Here is a 26728-nt window from a genome sequence, read left to right as displayed (position 1 = left end):
ACAAGGGATTTCTCATCATGGCTCAGTGTAAACGAATCTGACTAGTATCCATGAGGACCAAGGTTTGATCCCTGCCCTTGCTCAGTGGGTTAAGGATCCGGTGTTGCCGTGAGCTACGGTGCAGGTCACAGACACAGCTTGGATCTGGTGTTGCTGTGGCTGTGGTGTAGGGCAGCGGCTACAGCTCTGATTCGGCCCCTAGCATGGGAATCTCTATACGCTGCAAGTGCAGCCCTAAAAAGATAAAAAAAACAACAACAACAAAAAACAAAACAAAACAAAAAAAAAACAAACCATAAGCAACCAAAGAAAAAATAAAACTGGATTCCATCAAAATTAAAAACTTTTCTGCTTCAAAGGATACCTTCAAGAAAATGAAAAGACAACTAAAAGAATGGGAGAAAACATTTGCAAATCATGTATCTAATAAGTAACTTGTATTGAGAATACATAAAGAACTCTTACAACCTAACAACAACAAAAATCCAATTTTAAAATGGCTAAAGGATTTGAATAGACATTTCTCCAAAGAAGATACTACAAATGGCCAATAATCATATGAAAAGCTATTCAATATCATTAGTCATTAAATGCAAGTCAAAACCATAATGAGATGCCACCTCACACCCACCAGGATGGTTATAAGCAAAAAGATGGAAAAAACAAGCTTCGGTGAGAATGTGGAATCCCCATGCATTCCATTATTCGTGGAAACATAAAATAGTATGGCCGCCTTGGAAAATATTCGGCAGTTCCTAAAAAAGTTAAACAGAGTTACCACTTGACCCAGCAATTCTAGTCCTAGATATATATTCCCCCAAATTCAAATTAGGTCCACATAAAAACTTGTCATGAATGTTCACCTGGGCCACCGAAGTGACAATGCTGGATCCTTACCCTACTGCACGACACCAGAACTCCCAATTTACGTATATTATTAAATTACATACATTAGCACAGCTAATTCACATTTAATTCACAATCCTATAAGGCAAGTATTGCCCTGAGACACAATTTAGCATAGTAGTTAAGAGTGTAGTCTAGCACACTCCTGCTGTGGTGCAATGGGATTGGCAGCATCTTGGGAGCCCTGGGACATAGGTTCAATCCCTGACCCAGCATTGCCACAGCTGTGGCTTAGGTTGTGACTGTAGCTCAGATCTGATTCCTGGCCCAGGAGGTCCATATGCCTCAGGGTGGCCAAAAATGGGGGAAAAGATAAAAGAGTGTAGTCTAAAACCAGACTGTCTAAGTTCATACCCCAGCTTTGCCACTAGCTGTGAAATGGAACTAATGAAATGTGTAGGGTGCTTAGAACCCCTCCCTACCTCATATTAAGTTCTACTTAAGGTTTAATAATGATGATGTCAGCAACAATTATTAACCCCCTTTCCCGAATGAGAAAACTGGGGCCTTAAGAGATTAAGTATATTGCTCAAAGTCACATAAAATAATAATATTCAGGAGTTCCCGTCGTGGTGCAGTGGTTAACGAATCCGACTAGGAACCATGAGGTTGTGGGTTCGGTCCCTGACCTTGCTCAGTGGGTTAAGGATCCGGCGTTGCCATGAGCTGTGGTGTAGATTGCAGACGTGGCTCGGATCCCACGTTGCTGTGGCTCTGGCATAGGCCGGCGGCTACAGCTCTGATTAGACCCCTAGCCTGGGAAACTCCATGTGCCACAGGAGCGGCCCAAGAAATGGCAAAAAGACAAAATAATAATAATAATAATAATAATATTCAGAAGTGGGAGCTGACACTCAAAACCAGATCTGACTAATTATAATAATGCACCTTCTAGAAAACATTGCTAGAATTGAGTTATCTCTGATTGGTTCTATATTTTCCAACTTTTTACAATGAACAAGTGTTACTTTTAAAATAACTGATTTTAAGTTATATTATTTAAAGTTTTATACTTATTCAAAGGCTGAAATTCCACCAGCCTCAATTCTGAAAAACTGTCCACAAATCTGAAGTAAGCAAAGGTTTATGAGCAGTCAAAAGGCCTATATACTTGTTTTCTTTAGTTGGCAATGCCATCAATAGAACAAAATCAAAAATTTAGGGAGTTCCCATCGTGGCGCAGTGGCTAACGTGTCCGACTAGGAACCATGAGGTTGCAGGTTCAATCCCTGGCCTTGCTCAGTGCGTTAAGGATCTGGTGTTGCCATGAGCTGTGGTGTAGGTCGAAGATGTGGCTCACATTTGGCAGTGCTGTGGCTGTGGCATAGGCCGGCGGCTACAGCTCCGGTTAGACCCCTAGCCTGGGAACCTCCACATGCCGCAAGAGCGGCCCTAGAAAAGGCAAAAAGACAAAAAAAAAAAAAAAAAAAGACAAAAAAAAAATTTAGGAAAAGTAGTATTTTGTTTGTTTGCTTGCTTTTTAGGGCTGCACCCAGGGAATATGGAAGTTCCCAGGCTAGGGGTCGAATCAGAGCTACAGCTGCTGACCTATGCCTCAGCCACAGCAACATGGGATCCGAGCCACATCTGTGACCTACACCACAGCTCACAGCAACACCAGACCCTGACCCACTGAGCGAGGCCAGGGATTGAACCCACATCCCCAGGGATACCAGTCGGATTCCTTTCTGCTGAGCCATGACAGGAACTCCCAAAAGTAGTATTTTTTATCATAGGTATTTGTACACTAGTGGTGACTTCTGATCTTCTCAGAAGAGTTTTTCTTACGCCAAGAGATGCAGGAGTTAATCTAAATAATTGATTAAATGCCTAAGTATTATTTGTGTGAATACGAACAGTTAATTTTAGCATAAGAAAATGTTCCATCCAAAGAAACCATAATCACATTACAGAATCGGCAGCAAAATGAAGGTATATGTTATGGTTTGAATGTGTTCCCCCAAAATTTATATGTTGAATCCTAGGCCCCCAAAGGTGACAGTGTAAAGAGGTGGGACCTCTGCGAAGCGGGGCCTTTGGGAGCTGAAGCCTTCAAAAATGGGAGTGGTGCTCTTATAAAAGAGAATTCACTCGTACTTTTCCACATTTATCTTTGAAATTTTCAAACATTTTTCATTATACATAGAATTATATGTTTGGTCCATCTTTGAGCAGAATCCAAAGTCTACAACATTCCTATGGTAGATAAATACAGTAAATAAATAAATAGCTTAATAAATATCTATTCAATTTTTAAAAAAAATAAAAAACCTCTTCAGAAAAGATCCTTAGCCCCTTACACCATAGGAGGGCATGGCAAGAATGTGCAGGCTACAAACCAGGAAGAGGACCCTCACCAGAACACAATCATTCCTGCGCCTTGATCTTGGACTTCCCAGACTCTAGAACTTTAAGAAATAAATTTCTGTTGTTTATAAACTACTCAATCAGTAATATTTTGTTATAGCCACCCAAATGGACTAAGACGCTATATAACTGATGCTTTTTTCTTTTTTTTTTACTTCAATTTAGCCTATCAAGGCTGCCTGTGATCACTCTAAGATTCTCCTAGCGAGTTGTGCCACTGCACAACTCCTTCCCCATGTTTGGGTAGGACCTGTGACTTGTTTTTTGAGGTGTGTTTTGTTGTTTTTTTTTTTTTTTTTCCTGTGACTTGTTTTATCTAACAAAATAAGTCAAATGTGAGCGTATGTCATTCCTGTGTTTACATTATGTTATATAAGTCTCTGTCTTAGGAGAAAAGAGTCTCTCCTGCTGGCCTTGAAGAGGCGAACTGCCATGGTGTGACACCCCATGAAAAGGGCCACATGGTAGGGAACTCATGGTGAGCACCTCCAGCAGAAAGTCAGTCAGAAGCCGAGACCTCTCAGTCACACACCCCCAGAGAAATGAATCTACCAACCTGAGTCAGGTGAAACTAAAACAGATTTTTCCCAAGTTGAGCCTCCAGATGAGAATGCAGACCATCAACACCTTAATCACAACTTTGTGAGACCCTGAGCACAAGACCCAGCTACACTGTGGATGCTGTGAAATACTAAATGTCTACTACTTTAAGTCACTAAATCTGTGGTAATCCACTATACAGCACAGGAAACTAATCCACTGGCCAACTCTAAATTCCAGCCTGGGGATGGTTAAGATCACCACTGTGTAACAAAGCTGCTATCCCATCTTCAACCTTCCCTTCACCAACAAACTTCATGATAGAGAGGCCTACTACAGCATTTCTATTTACAAAGCCTCAGTTACACTTCCAACTTTTGTAACACAGGAACTACCTATGCACTGAAAGGTCTTCTCTTAAACATCACCAATAATGGTGACAGCATTTTTCTTGACCAAGGATCAGACTTTGTGGTCTAACGGAGGGGTTTTGTGGCACTTACAAACCAAGTGTCATAAGGGAGCTATAGTTTACATTTGTGAAACAATAGAAACAGTCTGTTGGCTTACAGTGCTAAGGAGTCAATAATAAAGTTAGCATGGCCCAGAAAATCTAGGCTCATTTGGAGAAAATCTAAAATACTAACAACTTACAGAGTATCCATTGTGGCTCAACAGGTTAAGGACCTGACATAGTCTCTAGGAGGATGCAGATTGGAGACCTGGCCTCACTCAGTGGGTTAGGGATCTGGTGTTGCTGCAAGCTGCAGAGAAGGTCACAGATGAGGCTCAGACTGGGTGTTGCTGTGGCTGTGGTATAGTCCTCAGCTGTAGCTCCAATTCAACTCCTAGCTCAAGAAATTCCATATGCTGCAGGTGCAATTGTAAAAAATGGATCAGATAGGACAGGACAGGCTAGGCTAGGATAGAATAGAAAAGAAAACACTAATAGGTTCTTAACTGCTAAAATTATCAGTCCCTTATTTCTCAGACCCTTTCTATCTGTATAGTCCTGCTTCTGGATGCTCTCCCCTCCCTTGGTTTCCAAGACAGTCTTTCTCTTGGTTTCTGTCCTATTCTTTTCTCTTTTTCTTTCTTTCTCCTCACATACTACGTAATCAAAGATCTTCACTCAGTTCTTTCCTTCCCATTGGACACCCTCTCTTCTTGACCAATAATTGTTTTTGAGTGTCCAGCACATACAATGGTAAACAAATCTAATATGGTGCCAGCTCTCATGAAGGTTACTTTCTAGATCACCAAGAGGGAGTTCATATCTTCCCTGAGTGATCTCACCTACTCTCTTGAGCAAAGCTATCAATGCCCTGGGCACACAAACACACTGTGAAAATGAGTCCTTTCCTCAAAACACCTAATGCTCATTGCCAGCCAGCTTTTGTGCACATCTCCCAAACATCTCAAATACAGTATGGCCATATCCAGCTTAGCATCCACAGACATTCCCCACCAATAATCTCTAGTTCTTGATATATAATTAGCTTGCTCAGAAAATGTCAGAATTACCACCTTCCTAGTTGCTCCTGTGTAAAACCTTAGCATCACCTTCTCTCTTATCTCAAAATTAATCAGATACCAGAATTATTCATTCTTTCTCTCAATATCTCTCTCATATCCCTTCTTCTTCATCTCTACTATGAATGTTTTCGTCCAGGTTCTAACTGTTTCCCCTAATTGACCTTCCTTTCACTCATTCGCTCACCCACTTCATCATCCATATATTATTTCAACAAATATTTTGATGGAATCTCCATCTTGGCGCAGCGGAAATGAATCCTACTAGGAACCATGTGGTTGAGGGTTTGATCCATGGCCTCGCTCAGTGGGTTGAGGATCCAGTGTTGCCGTAAGCTGTGGTGTAGGTCACAGAAGCGGCTCAGATCTGGCATTGCTGTAGCTGTGGTGTAGGCTGGTAGCTGTAGCTCTGATTAGACCCCTAGCCTGGAAACCTCCATATGCCGTGGATGAGGCCCTAAAAAGACAAAAGACGAAAAAAAAAAAAATTTTTTTTGAAAGCACTTGCCAAAAGCCAGGGACCAGATACTACGAGAAAGTAGAAAACTCTGCACTATCACAGAGCTTAGGGTTTTTCCAACCACAATTAAATAAGTAATTGCAGGAGTTCCTGTTGTGGCGCAGTGGTTAACAAATCCAACTAGGAACCATGAGGTTGCGGGTTTGATCCCTGGCCTTGCTCAGTGGGTTAAGGATCTGGCGTTGCTGTGAGCTGTGGTGTAGGTCGCAGACAGGGCTTGGATCCCACGTTGCTGTGGTTCTGGCAGAGGCCGGCGGCTACAGCTCCGATTTGACCCCTAGCCTAGGAACCTCCATATGCCTCGGGTGTGGCCCAAGAGATGGCAAAAAGACAAAAAAATAAAAATAAAATAAAAAATAAAAATATAAAATAAATAAGTAATTGCAGTAAAAGGCTAACATAGGAAATAAATCTAGTGCCATAGAAATACTTAACTTACTCTACACAGTGAGAAAAGGCCACCTCCTCCCTCTGATTCCCCAAAAAATGCTTAAGAGTGAAACTAAGAACAAAAAAACTTAGAAGTTGGGGAAAGAATGCTCCAGGTGGGCAGAAAGATATTTACAAAGGTTTGACTAACAAAGATTTGAGAGGGGAAGAGGCTATAAAGAGAATAAAAAAGATCTTAGCCTAGTGAGCCAAAGCAATTTGAACACTATCCTAAAGACCTATAGGAAGCCACTGAAGGATTTTTTCCTTTTTTAAGGGCTGTACCTGGACATATGAAGTTCCCAGGCTAGGCCTGTGCCACAACATGGGATTCAAGCTGCATCTGTGACCTAAACCACAGCTCAAGGGCAACCTCCCATCCTTAACCCACTGGGTGAGGCCAGGAATAGAACTAGTTGGGTAAGTAGCACTGAGCCACAAGGGGAACTCCCCACCTGCTCCCCACTTTTGAGCAAGGCCAGTTATGACCAGATTCAGGAAACCCACTCTGGCTAGTGGAAAACTTATCAAAGGGGAACAAGACCACTTTCCAAACACTGTCACTTCAATCAATCCTACCAGAGTTACGGAATAGAGTTTAGCTCTCAACACTGCTGACTTGGCTCAGAACTAGTAATTGGGGTCCCCTAATGTTTCAAGGAATTTCCCGTCTAGCAGAAGAGAAAAAAAACTCCAAGGTACTTGGGGACAGGGAGGGTCATTTAAGTTGATTTGATGGTTGGGTCTCCCCTACAGAGAAAAATCCAAGCCAGTTTAGCACTCAGAGCCTCTCCCTGCACCCTGTGGCCTGGATGGCCTGTCTTTCCAGTCTTTTCTCCTCTCACATCTACCACACAGCCTAGAACAAAGCTCTAGCCTTCATATACAGTTCTGCCGTTCCTTACGCTCTGCTTGGTACACTTGTCACACTCTCACTCCTCAAAATTCACTCAAGTGGTCTCTCCTGATAAACACTTTCCTAACCATCAGATTGACTTAAAATTACCCTCCCTATCCCCAAGTACAGTGGAGAGTTTGTTTCTCTTCTGCTAGACAGGAAATTCCTAGAAAACTACATTAGGGCACCCCGATTGTGCAGAAATGACCGAAAGCGGTGCGCACGCGCACGCTCAGGATGCTCCTAGAGGGAGCGCTCTAGACACAAACACACCCAAACACACTTCCTGACACGCACAGACACTCGCAAAACACATGGGGTCGTGGGTGCGCTTTCTGTAACAAGGATCCTCAACTCGGGCGCCTGGGTCTGCAGGCAACAGAAAGAAAGACGCCGGCACCGTTCCCCGCCCTGTAACCCCGGTCCCTAAGACTCTGTGGGGCCGTGGGCTGCAGGCCTCCTCCCCGTCTTCTCAACCTGCCTTGCCGTTTCCCGACTGCTGCCTCCACCACGACTAAAACTTCGGCCTCCAGAATCTCCCGGCCCGCCACAAGTTAACGTAGCCCGCCGCTTCCGGGATGTTGCCTAGGTTACCAGAGCCCCGCCCCCATTCCCGTGCGTATATCCGGCAAGGCTAGTGCGCAGGCGCCTCTCGAAGCCTGGTTTGCACTGCGGGATTAAAAGGCTCTTGTGTATTCTGCCTTGGCACTCTGCACCTTGTGCAGGGTTCTGGGCAAAGATTTGGAGGGTAGGTATGTAGCGTTAGCCAGGTCTTGTGAATTCTCCAAAAGAAAGCTCTACACCAAGCTTCATTTATCACACTTACTTGCTTTCACTTCTATTTATTCAAAAATGTTTATTAACATATACCAATGTACAAGGAAATACGTTGTGTCCAGTGGGGTCTAAAAACTGGCAAAGTCCCTGTCCTCAGGGAGCTTATTGTATAATAGCAAATAGCTATCAACAATACAAATGTAAAATTAAAACTGTGCGCAACAGAAGACAGGGTGGGGGAAAAAATGTAATTGTAATGTATACATGTAAGGATAACCTGACCCCCTTGCTGTACAGTGGGAAAATTAAAAAAATATAAAAAAAAAAAACTGTGACAAGTGCTAAGAATTGGGCATACTAACTAGATACTAAACTTAGGGGACTATTTGAATTACTAGAAAAGCTGAAAAGCAAGAGGAAAGGCTAGAGAATTCCTGCAGAGAGAGCTAAATATGCAAAGGTTGTGGAAAGTGCAAGGGAATGGAAGAAGTCCAGTATGTCTGGAGTTGAGAGAGCAGTGGGAACTTGGTAAAACGAAGGCTGCCCTAATTGGATGAAGCCAAGACAGGCAAATCGTGCAGCTCATCTTAAAAATTTTAAAAAGTTCATTGGAAAACAGTTAATTTACTCAATAACACAACCTCCTTTAACTCCTGGTTTTCTACCGTTAAGATATACCCATACATGGATCATCAAATACATATTCAGCACCTTCTAGATGCAAGGAACTGCCTTCTAATAGTTTCCATTCTGGTTGAGGAAGTTTGATGTAGTTATATTCAATGGTCAATCAATATAATCATCCCCTGCATACATCCTCAACTCCCTGCCCCTCTCTTGAGTTACTATAAACTTGGCAAAATCACAATCCTGGCTGTCTCAATATTGTATTTACTAAATTCCTGCACCCTTGCAGTGGAAACTGGAAGAAGAAAAACACTCAATCATGCTGACTTTATATTCATGATTACTAATTTTAAGTGGCCCTTTAAAGATGATTGAAGTTCCCTGCTCCATTAATTACCCTACCCTCCTAGATAACAACTTTATACTTTCTCTCATGTTCAACGTCTTTTCCTCAGTCCTCAGTTTTAGCCAGTGACTTTGCTCCCTATTTCACTGACAATAATGAAGCAATATGAAGAAGACTTTCATAAACTCCCATGACTAATTCAATCTTGCTATCACATTTTTACCCATAAGCCTGCCTTCCAGAAGCGCAAAAAAAATCCAAACACAAGAAACATGGAGAACATGACATCAAGGTACATAATAATCAAATTGGTGAAAACTAGTGATAAAGAAAAAAAATCTTAAAGGTGTCCATGGAAAGAAAACATTACAGAGGAACAGAAGTAAGAATAACATCATATCTCTCATTAAAAACTTTGCAAGTCAGAACAATTTGACCCCAAATATGCCTCACGTGCAGCCCCCCCAAAAAATGAAGATGTAATAAAGATGCTTCCACACTTAACTCATAGAATTTATCATCAGCAGACCCTCCACTGTGAGAAATGTTAAAGCAGGTACTTCAAGCAGAAGGAACTGATACCAGATGGAAATCTGGATCTACACATTGAAAAGCACTGGAAGTAACTACAGGAATAAATGTTTACATTATCTTTCTTATTATTTAAATCTCTTAAAAGATAACTGAATACTTAAGTATAATAAAAATGTATTGTGAGGTTTATAATATTTGTAAAAGTAAAATGCATGACTATAATAACATAAAGACCAGAGGAAGTATATTATTGTAAAGCTCTATATTATTCCTGATGTGTTACAAAATTACTTGAAGGTAGAATGTGATAAGTTAAAAATGTATGCTAAAATCCCTAAAGCTATCACTAATGTAATAAGAATTATAGCTAAAAGAAATGAGATCCTGCTGTTTAGCACTGGGAATTATGTGTGGTCACTTATGATGGAGCATGATAATGTGAGAAAATATAATGTATACATGATGTATAACTGGATCACCATGCTGTACAGTAAAAAATTGACAGAACACTGTAAACCAGCTATAATGGAATAAAAATCATTATAAAAAAAGAATTATAGCTAAAAGATGATATCTATAAAAAGATGTTATAAACAGAGAAAACAAAAATATCTGGTTAATCTAAAAGTAAGCAGAAAAGTACAAAAGGGGAAACAAAGAAAAGATGAGAGAATTAGAAAACAAATAGCAAGGTGAGATACATAACAATTATTACATTAAATATAAATGGTCCAAACACCTTGATTAAAAGGCAGAGATTGTCAGATTGGATTTTTTTCTTCTTCTTTTTTGGCTGCCCTGCACATATGGAGTTCCCAGGCCAGTGATCAGATTCAAGCCAGGGTTTAAACCTACACCACAGCTGCATCAACACTGGATCCTTTAACCTGCTGTACCCGGCTGATGATCAAACCCATGTCCTGGTGCTGCAGAGACAGGAACTTCAGTTGTGCCACAGTGGGAACTTCAGATTGGATTTTTTAATTGCTGCTTATAAAAAGAATCATATTTAATATAGAAACACAAGTAAGTTTAAAGTACAACGATGGAAGAAGATATATTATGCTAACACTAATCAAAAGAAAGCTGGAATGGTTTTGTCAATATTAAATGAAGTAGATGTCAGAGCCAGGGATAAATAGGATCATTTCATGATAGTAAATTAAATCAAAAGTATATGACAATTCTAAACATTTATGCACTTAATAAGAGAGCTTTAAAATAAATGAAGCAAAAACTGACAGAAATGCAATGTGAAATACATTATAGTCAGAAGACAATTCTAGTCAGAAATTTCAGTGCCCCTCCCTGAATATCCTATAATAAAAATAGGCAGAAAATCAGCAAGGTTATAGTACATTTGAACAATATTATCAACCATCTTGACCTGACTAATATTTACAGAATACTACTCTAACAACCAGCAGAATACACATGCTTCTCAAATATATACAGGAATTTTAGCAAGATGGACATCTGGCATTGTCTGTTCAAATATTCCATCACAGACACCACCACGACTAGCAAACAAGAAATCAAAAGCAATGCAATTGCCCACCACTGCTCAGGCGAATGAGTTGAGAATGACTTGTATTCCATCTAGAGCTTAGGACATGTCATAGATAATTTCTACCAGAGTTAATGATAACTTTATGTTATAGTCTTTTTTTCATTTTTTGGCCACACCTGCATCATTTGGAAGTTTCCAGGCCAGGGATGGAATCTGAGATGTTAGCAACAACCTACAACACTGGATCCTTAACCCACAGTTCCACAGTGGGAACTCCCTATGTGTATAATTCTCACTATTGAGAAGACTGTTCTGATTGTTAGCATAAACAATGAGTCAGCAGTTACTCCAGATAGAATACTTAAACAATTGAGGATGGTCTCCTTTTGTACCTTGTAGTGAGTCAGAATTTCCGTTTTTGGTGGTTTATAGAAATAACGTCACAGGGTATAATCGGGTCTTGGGATACTATTACTAAAGTGCATAAAATCTTAGCCTGAGGCAGCAGTAGGTGAAAGGGGCATATGGTGATCCAAGAAAAAAGATTATCACAACGTGAAGTTGGAACCAGAAACTTACATATTTGGATCTCTATCAGTCTCTTCCAGGTGGCAAGTATGTGGACCATCACCCTACAAAGATTGTTGAATTCAAATTTACAGTTACCTGGGGTCCAATCAATATATTGTAGCAATTGATTCTTTCTCTGAGATAAAGGAAACTAGCAAAGTTATAGGTTAATTTATTTATGGTAATTTGTCCATGTAGGTACAAATGGAATGGTCATTGCCTATAATTCTCTCATTTAATGATCACATTTAATGAGACTAGAATAACCTATAGGTTTTCATCATAGGGGTTTAATGATGGATGGCATATCCAACAGTCAGTAAGACTGAGGGCAGAGGTACTATTTGGAACAATATAATAAACGATTATAATAAAGAGGGGAGAAAAAGGAGAGAAGGGAGGATTATGGGTAAAAAAAAATGAGTGATCCATATAGTAAATGAGAAGGAAAATGATTGTCAGTAAGCAGGTCAAAAACAAAACAGGAATTAGACCAGGGTCCTGGTATAATGTCTTAGTTGGAAACTGTCTATTTTCCAAGACCATGTGCTTATTCCAGAGGTCTTAGGTCAACTGTCTATTTCCAGAGATCAGCTACTTCTAGAGGATCTGTGACAATTCTCAGCTTGAAATCCCCTATTGAAGTAGACTTCCAGTTTCATGGAATTGAGTTGTTTCTTTGGAGGCAGGGGGCAGCCCACAGCATGTGGAAGTTTCTGAGCCAGGGAGTGAACCCAAACCACAGCAGTGATCTGAGCCTCTGCAGTGACAAGGCTGGATTTTAACTTGCTGCACCACAAGAGCACTCTGAATTGTTTCTTTAGCTGTGAAAAGTTAAGTCAAAAATGGACTTGTTGCTATTCACAACGGCCAAGACATCAAAATAACCTAAATGTCCATCAACAGATGAATGGCTTAAGAAGATGTGGTATATACATACAATGGAATACTACTCAGCCATAAAAAAGAATGAAATAGTGCCATTTGCAGCAACATAGATGCAACTAGAGATTATCAAACTAAAGTCCAAAAGAGAAAGACAAATACCATGTGATATCACTAACATGTGGGATCAAAATATGACATGAATGAATCTATCTACAAAACAGAAACAGACCCATAGACATAGAGAACAGACTTGTAGTTGCTAAGGGTGGAGAGGGAGAGAGATGGACTGGGAGTTTAGGGTTAGTAGATGCAAACTATTACATTTAGAATGGATAAACAACAATGTCCTACTACTGCATAGCACAGGAAACGATATCCAATCTCCTGGGATAGACAGTGATGGAAAAGAATATTTTTTAAAAAAGAATGTATATAGGTATGTAATGAGTCATTCTGCTATTCAGCAACATAGCATAACATTACCTAACATTGTAAATCAACTGTACTTTAAGAAAATTTTAATTGACTTGGTGAAGTTTCACTAACATATTTGTGACACAAACTTTAACACTTCATGAAGTAGACAGTCTCCTTTTGGAGAGCTGCAAAATGAGGTAGAATAAAGAAAGTTTTATAGGATAAAGAATAAAGAACAGGAAAAAGAAAATTTTTTTGAAAATCTGATTGGCTGGTAGTCAACCGTGTTTGTGTAAGAAGGCAGAGAGTTGGCTTGCATTTGGGGATTGACTGATTAGATATATTGCATTTCTGGCCAAGTGGAGCATTTATAGGGATGCAAAAGTTATCTACGTTTCAGTTTATTAATGGGGCACCCTGGGCAGGAATCACTCCATCTTGGGCCTCGAAGGGTATTTCAACAGTTGTTAACAGTACCTAGTAAGATCCCTTCCAGTGAGGTTCAAGAGAGGTTTTTTTCTGAGTATGTCTTTCAACAGATGAAATTTTCTAGTTAATGATCATGAAGAGCCAATTTAAGGAGTATCATGAAGAGTTCCCCGAGAGGCTCAGTGGGAATGAATCTGATTAGTATCCATGAGGACTCAGGTTTGATCCCTGGCCTTGCTCAGGGGATTAAAGATCTGGCATTGCCGTGAGCTATGGTATAGGACAGAAACGTGGCTCAGATCTGATGTTTCTGTGGCTGTGGTGTAGGTCAGAGGCTATGGCTCCAATTCAACCCCTAGCCTGGGAACATCCATATGCCACAGGTGTGGCCCAAAAAAAAAAAAAAAGCATCATGGGATCTGGTCTTAACGTGTTCATTATAGGACTGAGTATAGTGCATGACTCCCTTGCAATATTTTGCCACATCTGCATGCAGCAAGAGTCTAATATCAGGGGGTAAATTTCTAAAAGTATGGGCCTTCCTGTTGACAGTTCATAGGGATATAACCAACATGTCTCTGAGAGAGTGGATCATATGACCAAAAGGACTAGTGAGAGTACCTTTAGCCAAGAGAGTTCAAGGTTTTCTGAAAGTTTTGCAGATTTTAATTTAAGGACTCCATTGGTTCTTTTGATCTATCCATAAGTTTCTGGGGATAATGACAGGATAATTTTTGAGAAAAAGTGATGACTTACCAAGTTCTTTTCTTTGTTCTTCATTTAAAGTGTGTGCCTTGGTCATTTGATACAAAAGTTGGTATATCCCAGGTTCAAAACACAAAATCAAGCAGCTTTTTAGAGACTGAAAACAATATTCAGCAAAGAAGGTTTTCAGCAAAGTAATGCTGTAAACCATCCTCTAAGTAAACAAATCCACTGGAGAGTGGGAATTGAATTAAATCCATGTGAAAATATTCAAAGGGTCCTGGAGGCTTTGGTTCCTAGCCATGCCTCATATTTACAGTTTTTCCAGGATTATGTTGTTCACAAGTAACACATGTCCCCCAAATCATCTCAACTGTCTTTTTAAAGTTTTTCCACCAATGTTGACTTAAGATAGGAAACGACATGTCTTCACCATAATGAGTACTTTCACGGAGAAACTCAGCTAACATCCATTTGAAGTCATCTGATACCAACAAATGGCCATCTTGAGAGTCCCAAGGATTATCTGAGTAAAGGATACACAATATTTCTTCCATTCTCCCTTTTCCAAATCGTGGGATAGATTTCTTTTTTTTTTCTTTTCTTTTCTCTTTTTCTTATTACTCAATGAATTTTATTACATTTAGTGTTGCACAATGATCATCACAACGAAATTATAGCATTTCCATCCCAAACCCCCAGTGCATCCCCCCACCTCCCAACCTGTCTCATTTGGAAACCATAAGTTTTTCAAAGTCTGTGAGTCAGTATCTGTTCAGCAAAGAAGTTCATTGCGTCCTTTTTTTAGATTTCACATGTAAGTGATAGCATTTGATGTTGGTGTCTCACTGTCTAACTAACTTCACTTAGCATGATAATTTCTAGGTCTATCCTTGCTGCTGCAAATGCTGTTGTTTCTTTCCTTTTAATGACCGAGTAATACTCCATTGTGTATATGTACCACATCTTCTTTATCCACTCCTCTGTCAATGGACATTTAGGTTGCTTCCATGTCTTGGCTATTGTATATAGTGCTGCCATGAACAATTGGAGTACATGATTCTTTTCAAATCATGGTTTCTCTGGATAGATGCCCAGGAGTGGGATTGCTGGATCAAATGGTAATTCTATTTTTAGCTTTATGACTCATGGGCTAGATTTCTGATGTGGATATTTGATAATGGCTTCTTTGACTCAGTCCAGAGATTTATCTTTTGGGGGTTTATTTAGTGTCATAACCTTGGTGAAGTCTGCTTGCTTTGCAAAATTATCTACTAGAGTATCTCCTTTAACCTCCATTTTATCTTTTTCTCTCTGTGAGCATGGGCCTCAATCTTTATAATAGCCATCTCATTGGAAAGTAGAAGTACACCTAAAAGTCCTTAACCTATTGTCCACTTTTGATGGGGAATCCTGCATAAGAGAGAAAGCTTTTTGTTTCTAAAGCATAATGTACCACTTCAGAAGCATACCTGCCATCTGCATATGTGTTTACTCTCTAGTGTCCAGCTAATTGACAAGCTCTAAGAAGTGTTATAAATTCTGCCGTCTGAACTAACTTTCCCTCAGGTAGATGACCATCCTATAAGGGGAGAGTTTAGATTAGTGACAGCATTAGCAATAGCATGATAACCTCCAGTTTCAATATCTTTTTTAATTTATTATTCATTCATTCATTCATTCATTTATTGTCCTTTTAGGGCTGCATGTGCAGCATATGGAGGTTCCCAGGCTAGGGGTTCAATCCGAGCTGTAGCAGCTGGCCTACACCACAGCCTTACCAATGTGGGATCCAAGCTGTATCTGTGAACTACACCACAGCTCATGGCAACTCCAGGTCCTGAGCAAGGCTAGCGAGGCCAGGGATCAAATCTGCATCCTCATGGATACTAGTCGGGTTCACTACCATCACAATGGAAACTCCCAGTTTCAATTTTGAAGTGTGACCCATCATCAAATATTAGGTCAGGATTCTCAATGGGAGTCTCTCTCTAATAAAGCCAAGCAAGGTATACAGAAAGTCCCTAACTTTAGCAACACAATTGTGATCTTCCTGTCCTTCTGGTAAAGGACTTTGGAGTGTTACAGCAGTTAATATTAATGTGAGAGGGAGACGGCATCAGAAATTCATAAGAGATTTATTAACTGACTTAAAAGTGTTGTGTATTCTCAGTAAAATCTTTACCCCAGAAGGAACCAGAAGGTCAAGCAGGGAGCCTAGAACTAATTCAGGAGAAGGGTCAGCAAGATTTGCAGTGGCAGCATTGCCCTAGGACAAGGGTATCAGCCTTCAGCTGGAGTTAGGGTACGGCTAGAGTAAGTGATGAGTTTTTGATGGTTTTCATGACATTCATTTAAAAACCCAAGTTTGGGAGTTCCCATCGTGGCTCAGTGGAAATGAATCCGACTAGTATCCATGAGGATTCAGGTCTGATCCCTGGCCTCAATCAGTGGGTTAAGAAGCCAGCATTGTCATAAGCTGTGGTGTAGGTTGCAAACATGCCTTGGATCCTGCATAGCTGTGGCTGTGGTGTAGGCTGCCAGCTGTAGCTCTAATTCAGCCCCTAGCCTGGGAACTTCCATATTCCAGGGGTGCGGCCCTACCAAAATAAAATAAAATAAAATAAAATTTGTCTAGAACAGTCATGTACAAACAAAAGGGTATGTTGTTGTTTTGTTAGGGATGTCTAAGGAAACAAGATGTTGAAGACCTTTCTTAAGATTATAAAAGGCTTCTTTAATACTTACACTCCCAGGAGAGCGTCTCTTACTAAAGACTTAGCCATTTCATAAAAAGATGTCACAGTCTCGGAAAAATTTGCACACATAGTCTGAAATGTCCAGGTAGACCTGGATGTCGTCTCAATTAAAGTTTTGTGAGAAGTCTAGGACAAGTTTGAACAGTCTTCATCCTGTCATGAGAGAATGTTTTCTCTCCTTAAATAGGTCATGCCCTAAATAATGGACTAGGTTTTGGCAAAATTGTAGTTTATCTTTTTTGAAACTTTATATGCCTGTTCTCCTAAGGCTGAAAGAAAGTAAATGGAATCCTTTTTACAGGCTTCTCTGAACAAAATTGAAGGTCAACTGCATATTTTATCAGGGCTGAATCACAAGGAAAATTCATATCTTTTACTTTTTTTTTTTTTTTTAACAGCTCCATCTGCAGCCTATGGGAGTTCCCAGGTCAGTGGTCAAATCAGAGCTGCAGCTGAGGCCCACACCACAGCCACAGCAACACCAAATCCTAGCTGTATCTGCAATCTATGTCACATCTTGCAGCACTGCCAGATCCTTAAGCCACTGAGTGAGGCTAGGGATAAAACTCTCATCTTTACACAGACAATATCGAGTCCTTAACCTGCTGAGGCACAATGGGAACTTTAGATCTTTTACTTCGTGATGAAGGAACTTGAAAAAAGGAGGGGGATTCAGTGAACCCCTAGAGCTTAGCTCTCTATGTGGAGTGTTGTCCAATCAGTTGAAGGCAAAAAGGTATTGACTGTCCTGGTGTAGAGACACACACTGAGAAAGGCAGAGCAATAAGCCACAACATTGAAGCAGGTGATTGGGGAAGAATTGATGAGAGCATAGTATTTAAGTCAAGTACTAATGGAAAGAGAGGGATAACAATTGTATTGACGTCCCTGAGCACTTAAATCAATATCCTTGTCCATTTGGTTTCTTTACTGGCAGGGAAGGAATGTTACAAGGGTTAGGGCAGGTTATGAAGAGGCCTTTGGGAGTTCCCTTCATGGCTCAGTGGTTAACGAACCCAGCTAGGATCCATGAGGATGTGGGTTCAATTCCTGGCCTTGCTCAGGGGATTAAGGATCCGGCATTGCCATGAGCAGTGGTGTAGGACAAAGACTCAGCTTGGATCCTGTGTGGCTGTCACTGCAGTGTAGGCCAGCAGCTATAGCTCCATTTCATTCCCTAACCTGGGAACCTCCATATGCCACAGGTGCAGCCCTAAAAAAGAAAAAGAAAAAAAAAAGGCCTTTGGATACAAGGCTCTCAACTACAGATTTGAGACTTTCCTTTGTTCTAGCTCTGGCTTTGGCTATGGGGAAGTTTGGATAACAGTTTGGCAGGCTCTATCTGAACTTGAATAGATTTCACTCCAGTTGTTTTTACTATGTCAATTCCTGTGAGAATTTTAGCCCATAGAGTGTCAGGTACAGTGTCTAGATCTTCATCTGGAGTATACACTAAATATAGAATAGAAGGGAAGGTTTATAGAGAGCAGACACAACTTGATTATGAATAGGCAAGTCCTCTGAAACCAGAAATAGTCCCTCTGGTGTGCGTTTAACATTACAGTTCCATTTGCAAAGTATATCTCTCCATAATGCATTTGTAGGGGTCATGTCACAGAAAAGGAAGGAATATTTTTCAGTCAAAAACCAAGAGTTTTAGTTATGGGCTGGGAGATAAGGAAGCATCTGTAGGTTTATTGAAATTCCTACCACTTGTGTGCTATGTTTATTCTAAAGAAAAGATTAGTAAAGATGGCAGGGCTTGATGTAGAATGGTTCATGTGTTGAAAGGTATTTTCTGATTTATCCAAAAATCTCCTACAGTTTCATCCTTTTGTTTGTTGCACAACTGAATTATGGTCCAGTCAGCTTTCATTGGAGATGTTTCAGGTGTAATTTTTAGGATATTTTGAACTACTTTTATGGCCTTTTGGGGGGGACCCTAGGGCTTCTTGTGGAAAGAAGCATCCTGTAGGTCCCTCTCTGCATCAGTCCTGTCAGCTCTTGCCATCCAGGATTTAGCATCTGATTAGATCTAACATATGTACAAGGTGATATAGGTCAGTTAACCCTGGGTCATATGTACCCAAAGAACTCTAAATTCTTCTGTGAATACTTTCTGGTCTTACTTGGTTTAGGGGAATCTTTCATTACAGCTCTAATTCCCACTGGGTCCAAGGTTCACATTCTACTCTTGTCTGCACACCTAACTCATAGGCGGGATGAATCCTTAGAAGCAACTGGAATTTGGGGGTTTTAAAAGAGTTGTTGAAAAAAGGCAGGGGGACTGGAGAACAGGAAGAGGAAGGAGAACGTACAGGGGGGAGGAGAGCAGAAAGCTAAGAGCAAATGGGCAGGGACTGGCTATAAGAAGGCAACTGAAAGACAAGGAGGAGGACTTACTATGGGAATGAGTCGATTGTTATTTAAGTTTGCCGAATTGTTCATTAGCTTTGACCAAAAATCTTTCAGTGAAGCAATTTTGTACAGAATTTTATTTCAAGGCCTCTGCAAACAAGTTTTTTTAAAAAATGCTGTGCATTGAGTCTGAGAAGTCTCATTTTCTTTCTTTTTTAAGGTACCTCTCAAATGAACTATTTTGTTCAAGCCCAGTAGTCCACAGAGTGACCATGGAAGGCCCAGCTCATCCTTGGTAAAGTTATGCTATCTGAAACAAGGTGCAAGAATTAGAATTGTAATGAGTGGACCTATAAGAAGTAGGAGTCTTTCCAGAAGAAAGAGAGGAACTAGACTTAGCTCTTTCTATAAGAGCTGACAATAGTCTGTTGAAAGTGATGCTTGAGTACTTTGAGTCTTGAGCCTCCAGTGTGATGGTCACTGACTCCAAATGCAGACCCAATAACCTACACCTCCAGGCAGGTGTAAAACCAGAGAGAAAGCTGTCTGTGGATCAAAGTCAAACTCTCAGGACCAAAAAAGAAAAGAAAAGAAAAATTGAAACACAAGGATAGCCTTACCTAGGCTACCCAAACTTTGTCCAAAAAAATGGTGGTCCCTGCCAGTCGGTGAGGCCAGCTCAACAAAAGGCTTAAATGGCCTATGTCTGTGTTCTACTCTGGGACAAACAATACTTTTAGACAACATAGCATAAAACAGAAGTAGAAAAGAGCAAAAAAGGATAAAAAGGAATGACCTGACCCCACCACAAATGAGAACTAATAACAAAACCAGAGTATCAAACTGAGACTGGATAGCCAAAGAACTCAAAAGCACAGAGCTCAGACCCAGTGCTGACTTAGCATGCCAATGCATACAAGTGGCCTTGGTGGGTACTGTACCTGGTTGAAGGCTGGAGGCTGTGGTGACAGGCAGTATAGACAACAGCTTGATGGAACCTTCAGGAAAACTATGGAAATAAAGACCACCAAGAGATGTCCCATTGTGGCTCAGCAGTAATGAACCCAACTAGCATCCATGAGGATGTGGGTGCCTGGTCCTGCTCAGTGGGTTAAAGATCCGGTGTTGCTGTAAGCTGTGCTGTAGGTCACAGACACTGCTCAGATCCTGGGAATTTCCAGGATCTAGCCTGGGAATTTCCATATGCCTCAGGTATGGCCCTAAAAAAAATAAAATTAAAATTAAAAAAGACTACCCAAAGAAAACAAATTCACAATTTGCTATAGTAAGTCACCACTTGTGTTTGGCAGAGACTCAAATGCAGGCAGGGAAGTGGAGAAGTTTTATAGCAAAAAAAGGTGAAGGTTTCAGAAGTGCTCTGACTGGATCTCAGTGCCATGGAGAAGCTGGAGGCAGGTGCATTTTTTTGTGGAACATATTTAGCTTCCTCTGATTGATACTGAGTTGGAAGCAGGAGCAAAAACTGGGGAAGTTCGCAGTCACTGACCAAGTCCTGACTGGGGTCATTTGCTGCAGAGTTTGTGATTTGGCTGCCTGGACTGGTTGCTGCAGAGGTTATGGGTCAGGGGTCTGCTGTCATATAAGGTCTGGCCACTGTCTGTGTGTTCAGTGGAAGTCTGGCATTACAGATATTTTAAAAGTCTGGTTGATGGACCATGTTTTACTTTTTAGTTATTTAACTATATAGTCATATAATAGCAATATTTGGTCATATAACATTTTATACTTTCTAATACAATTTCACATACATTCTTCCCCCTTTTCATCCTTACAGCAATCTTGCGATCCTGGGGAGATTAATTACCTGAGGACCTTCATTGGATTTGGGCTAAAATTAGGAGTCAAACATAGTATAGGCTGACCTGCAATATAACACTCAAATTGGTATAGATATCTATAATGACTTTAAAATAAATATTTTGGACAATGTAAATCAACTGTAATAAAAAATTTTAATAAAATAAATATTTTGGGCTCTATGCTATGATTAAGGGTCTGTTCCTCTGCTTCTAAATTCACTGCTTAAAGTTGGGATAAAGACTTGAAGGGTCATAGCTCCCTACAAATACCTACAAGGCTGTCATGTGGAAGAAGGATTAGGTTTATTCCTATGGCTCCAGAAGGCAGAACTCACACCAGTAAGTGGAAGAGAAGCAGATTTCAATTTAAAATGTGAACTATCTTTCTAATAATGAGAAACTTGGCCCCAAAAGAAAGGCTCACCTTGTGAAAGAGCCAATTCCTCATCTCTCTTAGTGTTTGAGTAGTACTCCATAATCCCACACTTCTAGAGAGTGCTTCAAATGACCAGGCCATCTAATTTCAAAGGACATCATAAACTTCAAGTTTGTGATACTTTTTAATTATAAAAAGAGACATAGTTTAAATACAGCAGTTTAATACTTTTCAAATTCTGGATAAAATTATTATATTTCTCAAAAACAATTTGCTCAATTTTTTTGCTTTTTTGTTTTTGCTTTTTAGGGCTGCACCTGTAGCATATGGAGGTTCCCAGACTAGGGGTCTAATTGGAAGTACAGCCACTGGCCTCTGCCACAGCCACGGCAACCCCATATTCAAGCCGAGTCTGCGACCTATACCTCAGCTCACAGCAACGCCAGATCCTTAACCTACTGATCGAGGCCAGGGATGGAACCCACAACCTCATGGTTCCTAGTCGGATTCATTTCTGCTGAGCCACAATGAGAGCTCCAGTCGGCTCAATTTTAAACTTTATCCCCAGACTCTTCTTTGATTAGTGTTTTTGTCCTTAAACACACATATTTAAAAAATATATTTTTAAAAGTAAAAAAAATTAAAGTCCTAATAGGAAGTTATCTAATTCAGTCCTCCATCTGCATTGTTTTCTGATTGCACAATTCTAAAATTTTATATCAAATGCATTGCACTCATTTTTTGATGTTTCAATAAATTGTGCAAATTTGATGAGGTGGGGGGAGAGGAACTTTTCCCTTTGAATGATAAGTACTAGGATTTTAATCTATGATCTTAACTCTTTGAACATGAATGTGGCTTCTTTTTGAATGTTCTCTCAGGTTGAACGCAATTTTCTAGCTTACAAATAACTCAAAGCTGAAATAAAACAGTGAGTTCTCTTGAATTGTGATTGCTTGTTGTTTTACAAGAACTTCTGAGGGATAATCTTCTCAACTCATCCTTTATCTGCCTTTTCAACTATTTAAATCTAATCCCCCAATTTTTGCCTTGAACAGTATTTCCTTTTGATTTGGGGCTGTGGTTTCTCTCTTGAAAAACAAAACATAATCCTGGGGATTCTGCCAAATCTAATGTCATTGCAGAGGTGAAGGAGGCAAGAAGTTGGGAAAGAGAGAAATGCCCCCTACACAAATCCAGTTGCTCTGAGCCGTCTTTGACAACTTCCGGGACCAGACTTAAGGCAGTGTTTGAAATTGTATTCTTTACCTTATCTATTTATTTTTTTAATATCTGTACATATTTACATACATACACGTATGTCGAGGGAGAGAGAAAGCAGTGACGTGAGGCTCCTTGAGAAGAGGAGGGGATATGGAAATAAAACAGGTGTCTGGGAAGAGAGAAGGGAGAATTGAGAGTTAATAACCGTCACTCAGACGAGCAGGAGTTCTCTGCAGGTAGCAGAGGGGAAATGCGAACTCGTGCACCCTCTTTGGGGACAGGCTCTGTTGCTTTCTATTTCTTCTCTTGCAGCCAGGTGCACATTTATTTGAAATGGACTGAATTTCCTGCTTGATGACTAGTCAGGTTGGTTCTTCAAAACTAGTGGACATTTCTTTTTAACGTCTCCAACGCTTTTTTTCTTTTTTTTAATTTTTTTCTCTTTTTGAGGTTGAGGGGGAACAGATCAGTTGAAATTCTGGCTGGATTAGTGGAGGATTCTCAGAAATAAGAAAGGGAGAAGGAAACGGACTTAGAAGCTGGAGAGCAAAGCAGCAGCCCCCCGTCCCCAGATCCTCCGCACCCACTACCTCCGCCCGGTGACCTCCCGTGGAGACCCCGAGAGGCTGCATCAATATTTGATTAGTCCTTCGCCAGCTCGTTACCAGCACTCGTCGGCGGTGCTTGCCAGGCATCGCCTGCGCTGCGCTGAAGCCTGCGCGGGGGCCCTCAAGGGGCTTTGGAAGGACTGGCTCTGCGCTCGCCCCCTCCCCAGGGAGGCGCGGCGCCCACCATGCGGGGCTGCACGCGGCTCGCGCTGCCCTGCGCCCTGCTGTGGCTTCTGCAGGCGGCGGCACCCGGGAGCCCCGCGAAATCCCTGGCGCAGCGCCGCGACCCCCGCGACCCTGCCAGGGGCGCCGATTTCGACCGCATCTACAGTGGGACGGTGAGCCTCAGCACCGAAAACATCTACTCCTTCAACTACACCAGCCAGCCTGGCCAGGTAAGACACTCTCTCCCCTCGCTGCACTCCCAGGAACTTGCCAGATCTCAGAGACCCGTTGTTGCTCTGGGTCTCCTGGGAATCGACGTCGGGAGACCTCAGAGACCAAGGTACTCCCGTTCCCCTTCTCCATCAAAGCAATCACTGCCCTGCCCGAGCTGCCGCATCCTGTGCTACCGGCCTCAGGGACAACTCCGCCTCCTCTCTCGCCTCCGCTGGCCTGGTAGCTGGAATTTCTGGGCTTTGCAGAGGCGCTGGTTCCCCATATGGTCTGCGGGTCCTGGCCCCCTACTGAGCCTTCTCTAGGGAGGTGACCATTTCTAGCGCTGCGGAGGGAAAGGACCGCACCCCTCTGTTCCTAACCTCCTTCCGGAAGGAACCTCATCTCATTTGAGTGGTTCTGCCAGACCCTTCTATTTCACAGCGCCTGTGGAGGATAAGTTGCTCAGAGCCTAAAATGGGAATATGTGAGAATGGACGCAAGCCGCAGGACCGCTGTGGATTCAAGTCACTTCCTGCGTTTCTGTACCATTGTTAGCACGTATGTGCTTCAGAAAAGCCAGAAAACCCAGCTAAAGATATCGGAGTTGCAGTAGTCAACCAATCTATCGAGGTTTTGATTTTATATAAGGATGCATAACTGAGTGAAAGTTCTAGACCTATTTCTGACAAAAATTGAGTTGAGACAAGCGGAGGAAATGACTGTTCCAGTAATTATTACGTTGACACATATACTCTGATTGTATAATGTAAGAAAACGTATACAATTAGCTTTTCCCCTCTAAAGGGTGCCCGCTGAGGCACAGAGAAAAAAACTCCCCATTGTACCTGCCTCTAGATCTTTCCATGAATGTATGTGAATGAATGTGTATGTGTATGTATGCATATGAATGAACGTATATGCATCCCTTACTATGCCAGCTTTCCTTGCTCCCTTGGGATATTCCAGAACCAGATGATGGGGATACCATGATATGCCCCCTCTATAACGCTCTGCTTAGGATCAGAACTCTGAAACCCAGTAGCTTGGAGAAGTGTTGAGCTGGAGGAACCAATGTGCCCATCATCACTCCCAGACATTTCCCAAGTGTGTGTAGTGAGGCAAAGTACAAAAATCTGGCACCAAATCCTAAGCTTGGTCCTCACAATGGACCATGTCACCATGGTTCTCATCATGTCCTCCTGTCACCCGCTGACCTTCAGGTTGTACGTCCTGAAGTGATCAGAGTGGCTGTATGCAGAACCACTGTAGATCAGTGGTGGGGGCAGGGAGGGGGTGGTGGGTATAGTTTTTGCTCCCCACATTCCTGGTAACCAACATCTTCTAGTTCAGTGTGCGGTATGGACCAGCAGACATTGCAACTAAAGTGTGTTCCCCACCCTGTGATTGACTCAGAATAGATACATGTCTGGAAAAAACCATGGTCTCTGGGGTATACTGTCTCCCCCTAAATCACTGCTAAAGAAACTGAAATGATGTGTGTAAAGTAAGACCTGACATAAGGCTTTGGTATTTCTTGCTCTTCTGCTTAGAGATAGAGGGACTGCTTTTTTTAGTGTTGTTTGGACCTTGCTGCCCTGTCAGTAATCAGTGAGTTTCTCTATCACAACACAGGTTGCACTGTTTACAGTTAGGGTCATCTGCTTGACTTTCCCAGAAACCCCTGAGATAGTGATGACAGGAGCAGAGTCACGTCCATCTCATACCCTAGTACCTAGTACAGTGCTTTGGCAGATAACAGGTTTACAGGAGTTTTTGAGAAAATGAATAAATAGGTAAAAAATACAAGGAATTTTTAAGCTAAAACTAAATAAAATTGTACTTTTTTAGTAGGTCAAATGTGAGATCTTTTCAGATAAAAAAAAATTTTAAACATTGTTCTAATGTGTCCTTCCCATCTTGCCTGGATAAATGTCAAAATGCCCTTTATTTTATGAAACAATAGTGATAATTTTTTTAATATCTTTGCATAATGCAATAAGACTGACAGTCCCTAAAATTCTTCTAATCTGAGAAATACAGTTAGGTACCATGGCCTGGCAGATAACTCAAGTATTTCAATTATTTTAATGCCAGTATGCAGTAATATGAACCAAAGGACCTCAAATCTTACAGCTCTCTGAAACATCTCTTTAATATGTAAATAAGACAGTGGAACCCTCAGTCCACCTACACTGGGATATTGCCCTCCTCTCTCTCCAGCCCTGAATTCCCGTTGCTATCTCGAGATGGCATTTTTCTGACCCAGCCATCCAAATCATTATTCTGTTTCTTCGGATGGCCTCCTCTCCCCTTGGTTCCTTTTGCCCCATGTGGGAAACCAGCGCCCCCTCCGTTCAATACCATGAACACAGTGCTGTTGGAGATATGAAAAGTTCCCTGAGGGAGTTCCCATCGTGGCTCAGTGGTTAACGAATCCGACTAGGAACCATGAGGTTGCGGGTTCGATCCCTGCCCTTGCTCAGTGAGTTAACGATCCCGCATTGCCGTGACCTGTGGTGTAGGTCGCAGACGCAGCTCGGATCCCGCGTTGCTGTGGCTCTGGCGTAGGCCGGTGGCTACAGCTCCGATTCGACCCCTAGCCTGGGAACCTCCGTATGCCGTGGGAAGCGGCCCTAGAAAAGGCAAAAAGACCAAAAAAAAAAAAAAAAAAAAAAAAAAAAGTTTACTGAAGGTTTGGAATAACATAAGGGAACCACAGAACAGCACAGGATAGGTGACAGATTAAATCAGAAATCTAAGCAACAATGTCACAACAATTTACCAGCCATTTTCCCCACCAGGAGAAATTTCAAGATGGTGGCAGTATTTGGGGGGCCCTGGCTTCTCACTGTCTTCTTGGCCACTCCTCATCCTAAACACTGGCCTCTCAGTCTCTAAAATTTTGTTACTCACTCACATCAAGCAGTTTTGCCTCCGTTACTAGTCCCAAACTCACTAAAACTTCCTTCTGAGTAAAGGTCAATGAACCAATGAGCAGAAACTTGGCCATGACTTTTTCCCTTTGACCTGAGCAAAGTCTTGGTCAGGGTCTGCTCTCAAAGTCCGCTCTCTCCTCTGCACAGGTCATTTCCCATCTAGTCCTCTTCAGTGCGACAAAGAATTAGGTTTAGGGGGGAAAAAAGCTAAGTTTTAAAATTTTTAATCTTTTTTCCTTTTCTCATCAAACCATTGATATATTTGCCATTATT

At 41.4% G+C, this 26728-nt stretch overlaps 2 protein-coding genes across 5 annotated transcripts in view; one reads left to right on the top strand and one right to left on the bottom strand.

Annotated features, from left to right (window-relative positions):
* The window catches only part of SPICE1 (spindle and centriole associated protein 1), a 58416-nt gene extending 50636 nt beyond the window's left edge, over window positions 1–7780 (bottom strand). The window contains exon 1 of one of the 2 annotated variants that reach the window (XM_021070358.1): window positions 7675–7780. The gene's annotated coding sequence lies outside the window, so the exon portion shown is untranslated. The remainder of the gene's footprint in view (window positions 1–7674) is intronic. The other variant, XM_021070359.1, reaches the window with a different exon arrangement.
* Window positions 22508–26728, top strand: part of SIDT1 (SID1 transmembrane family member 1) — a 96381-nt gene continuing 92160 nt past the window's right edge. The window contains exon 1 of one of the 3 annotated variants that reach the window (XM_005670213.3): window positions 22508–23536. In XM_005670213.3, the coding sequence (XP_005670270.1) occupies window positions 23327–23536 (210 nt within the window). In that variant the 5' untranslated portion in view covers window positions 22508–23326. The remainder of the gene's footprint in view (window positions 23537–26728) is intronic. The other 2 variants (XM_003358806.4, XM_021070355.1) reach the window with 2 other exon arrangements.

Source organism: Sus scrofa, chromosome 13 (genome assembly GCF_000003025.6).
Source record: "Sus scrofa isolate TJ Tabasco breed Duroc chromosome 13, Sscrofa11.1, whole genome shotgun sequence".
NCBI lineage: Eukaryota > Metazoa > Chordata > Mammalia > Artiodactyla > Suidae > Sus > Sus scrofa.
The sequence above is the reverse complement of the archived record's forward strand: the minus strand, read 5'-3'. Positions and strand labels throughout refer to the sequence as shown.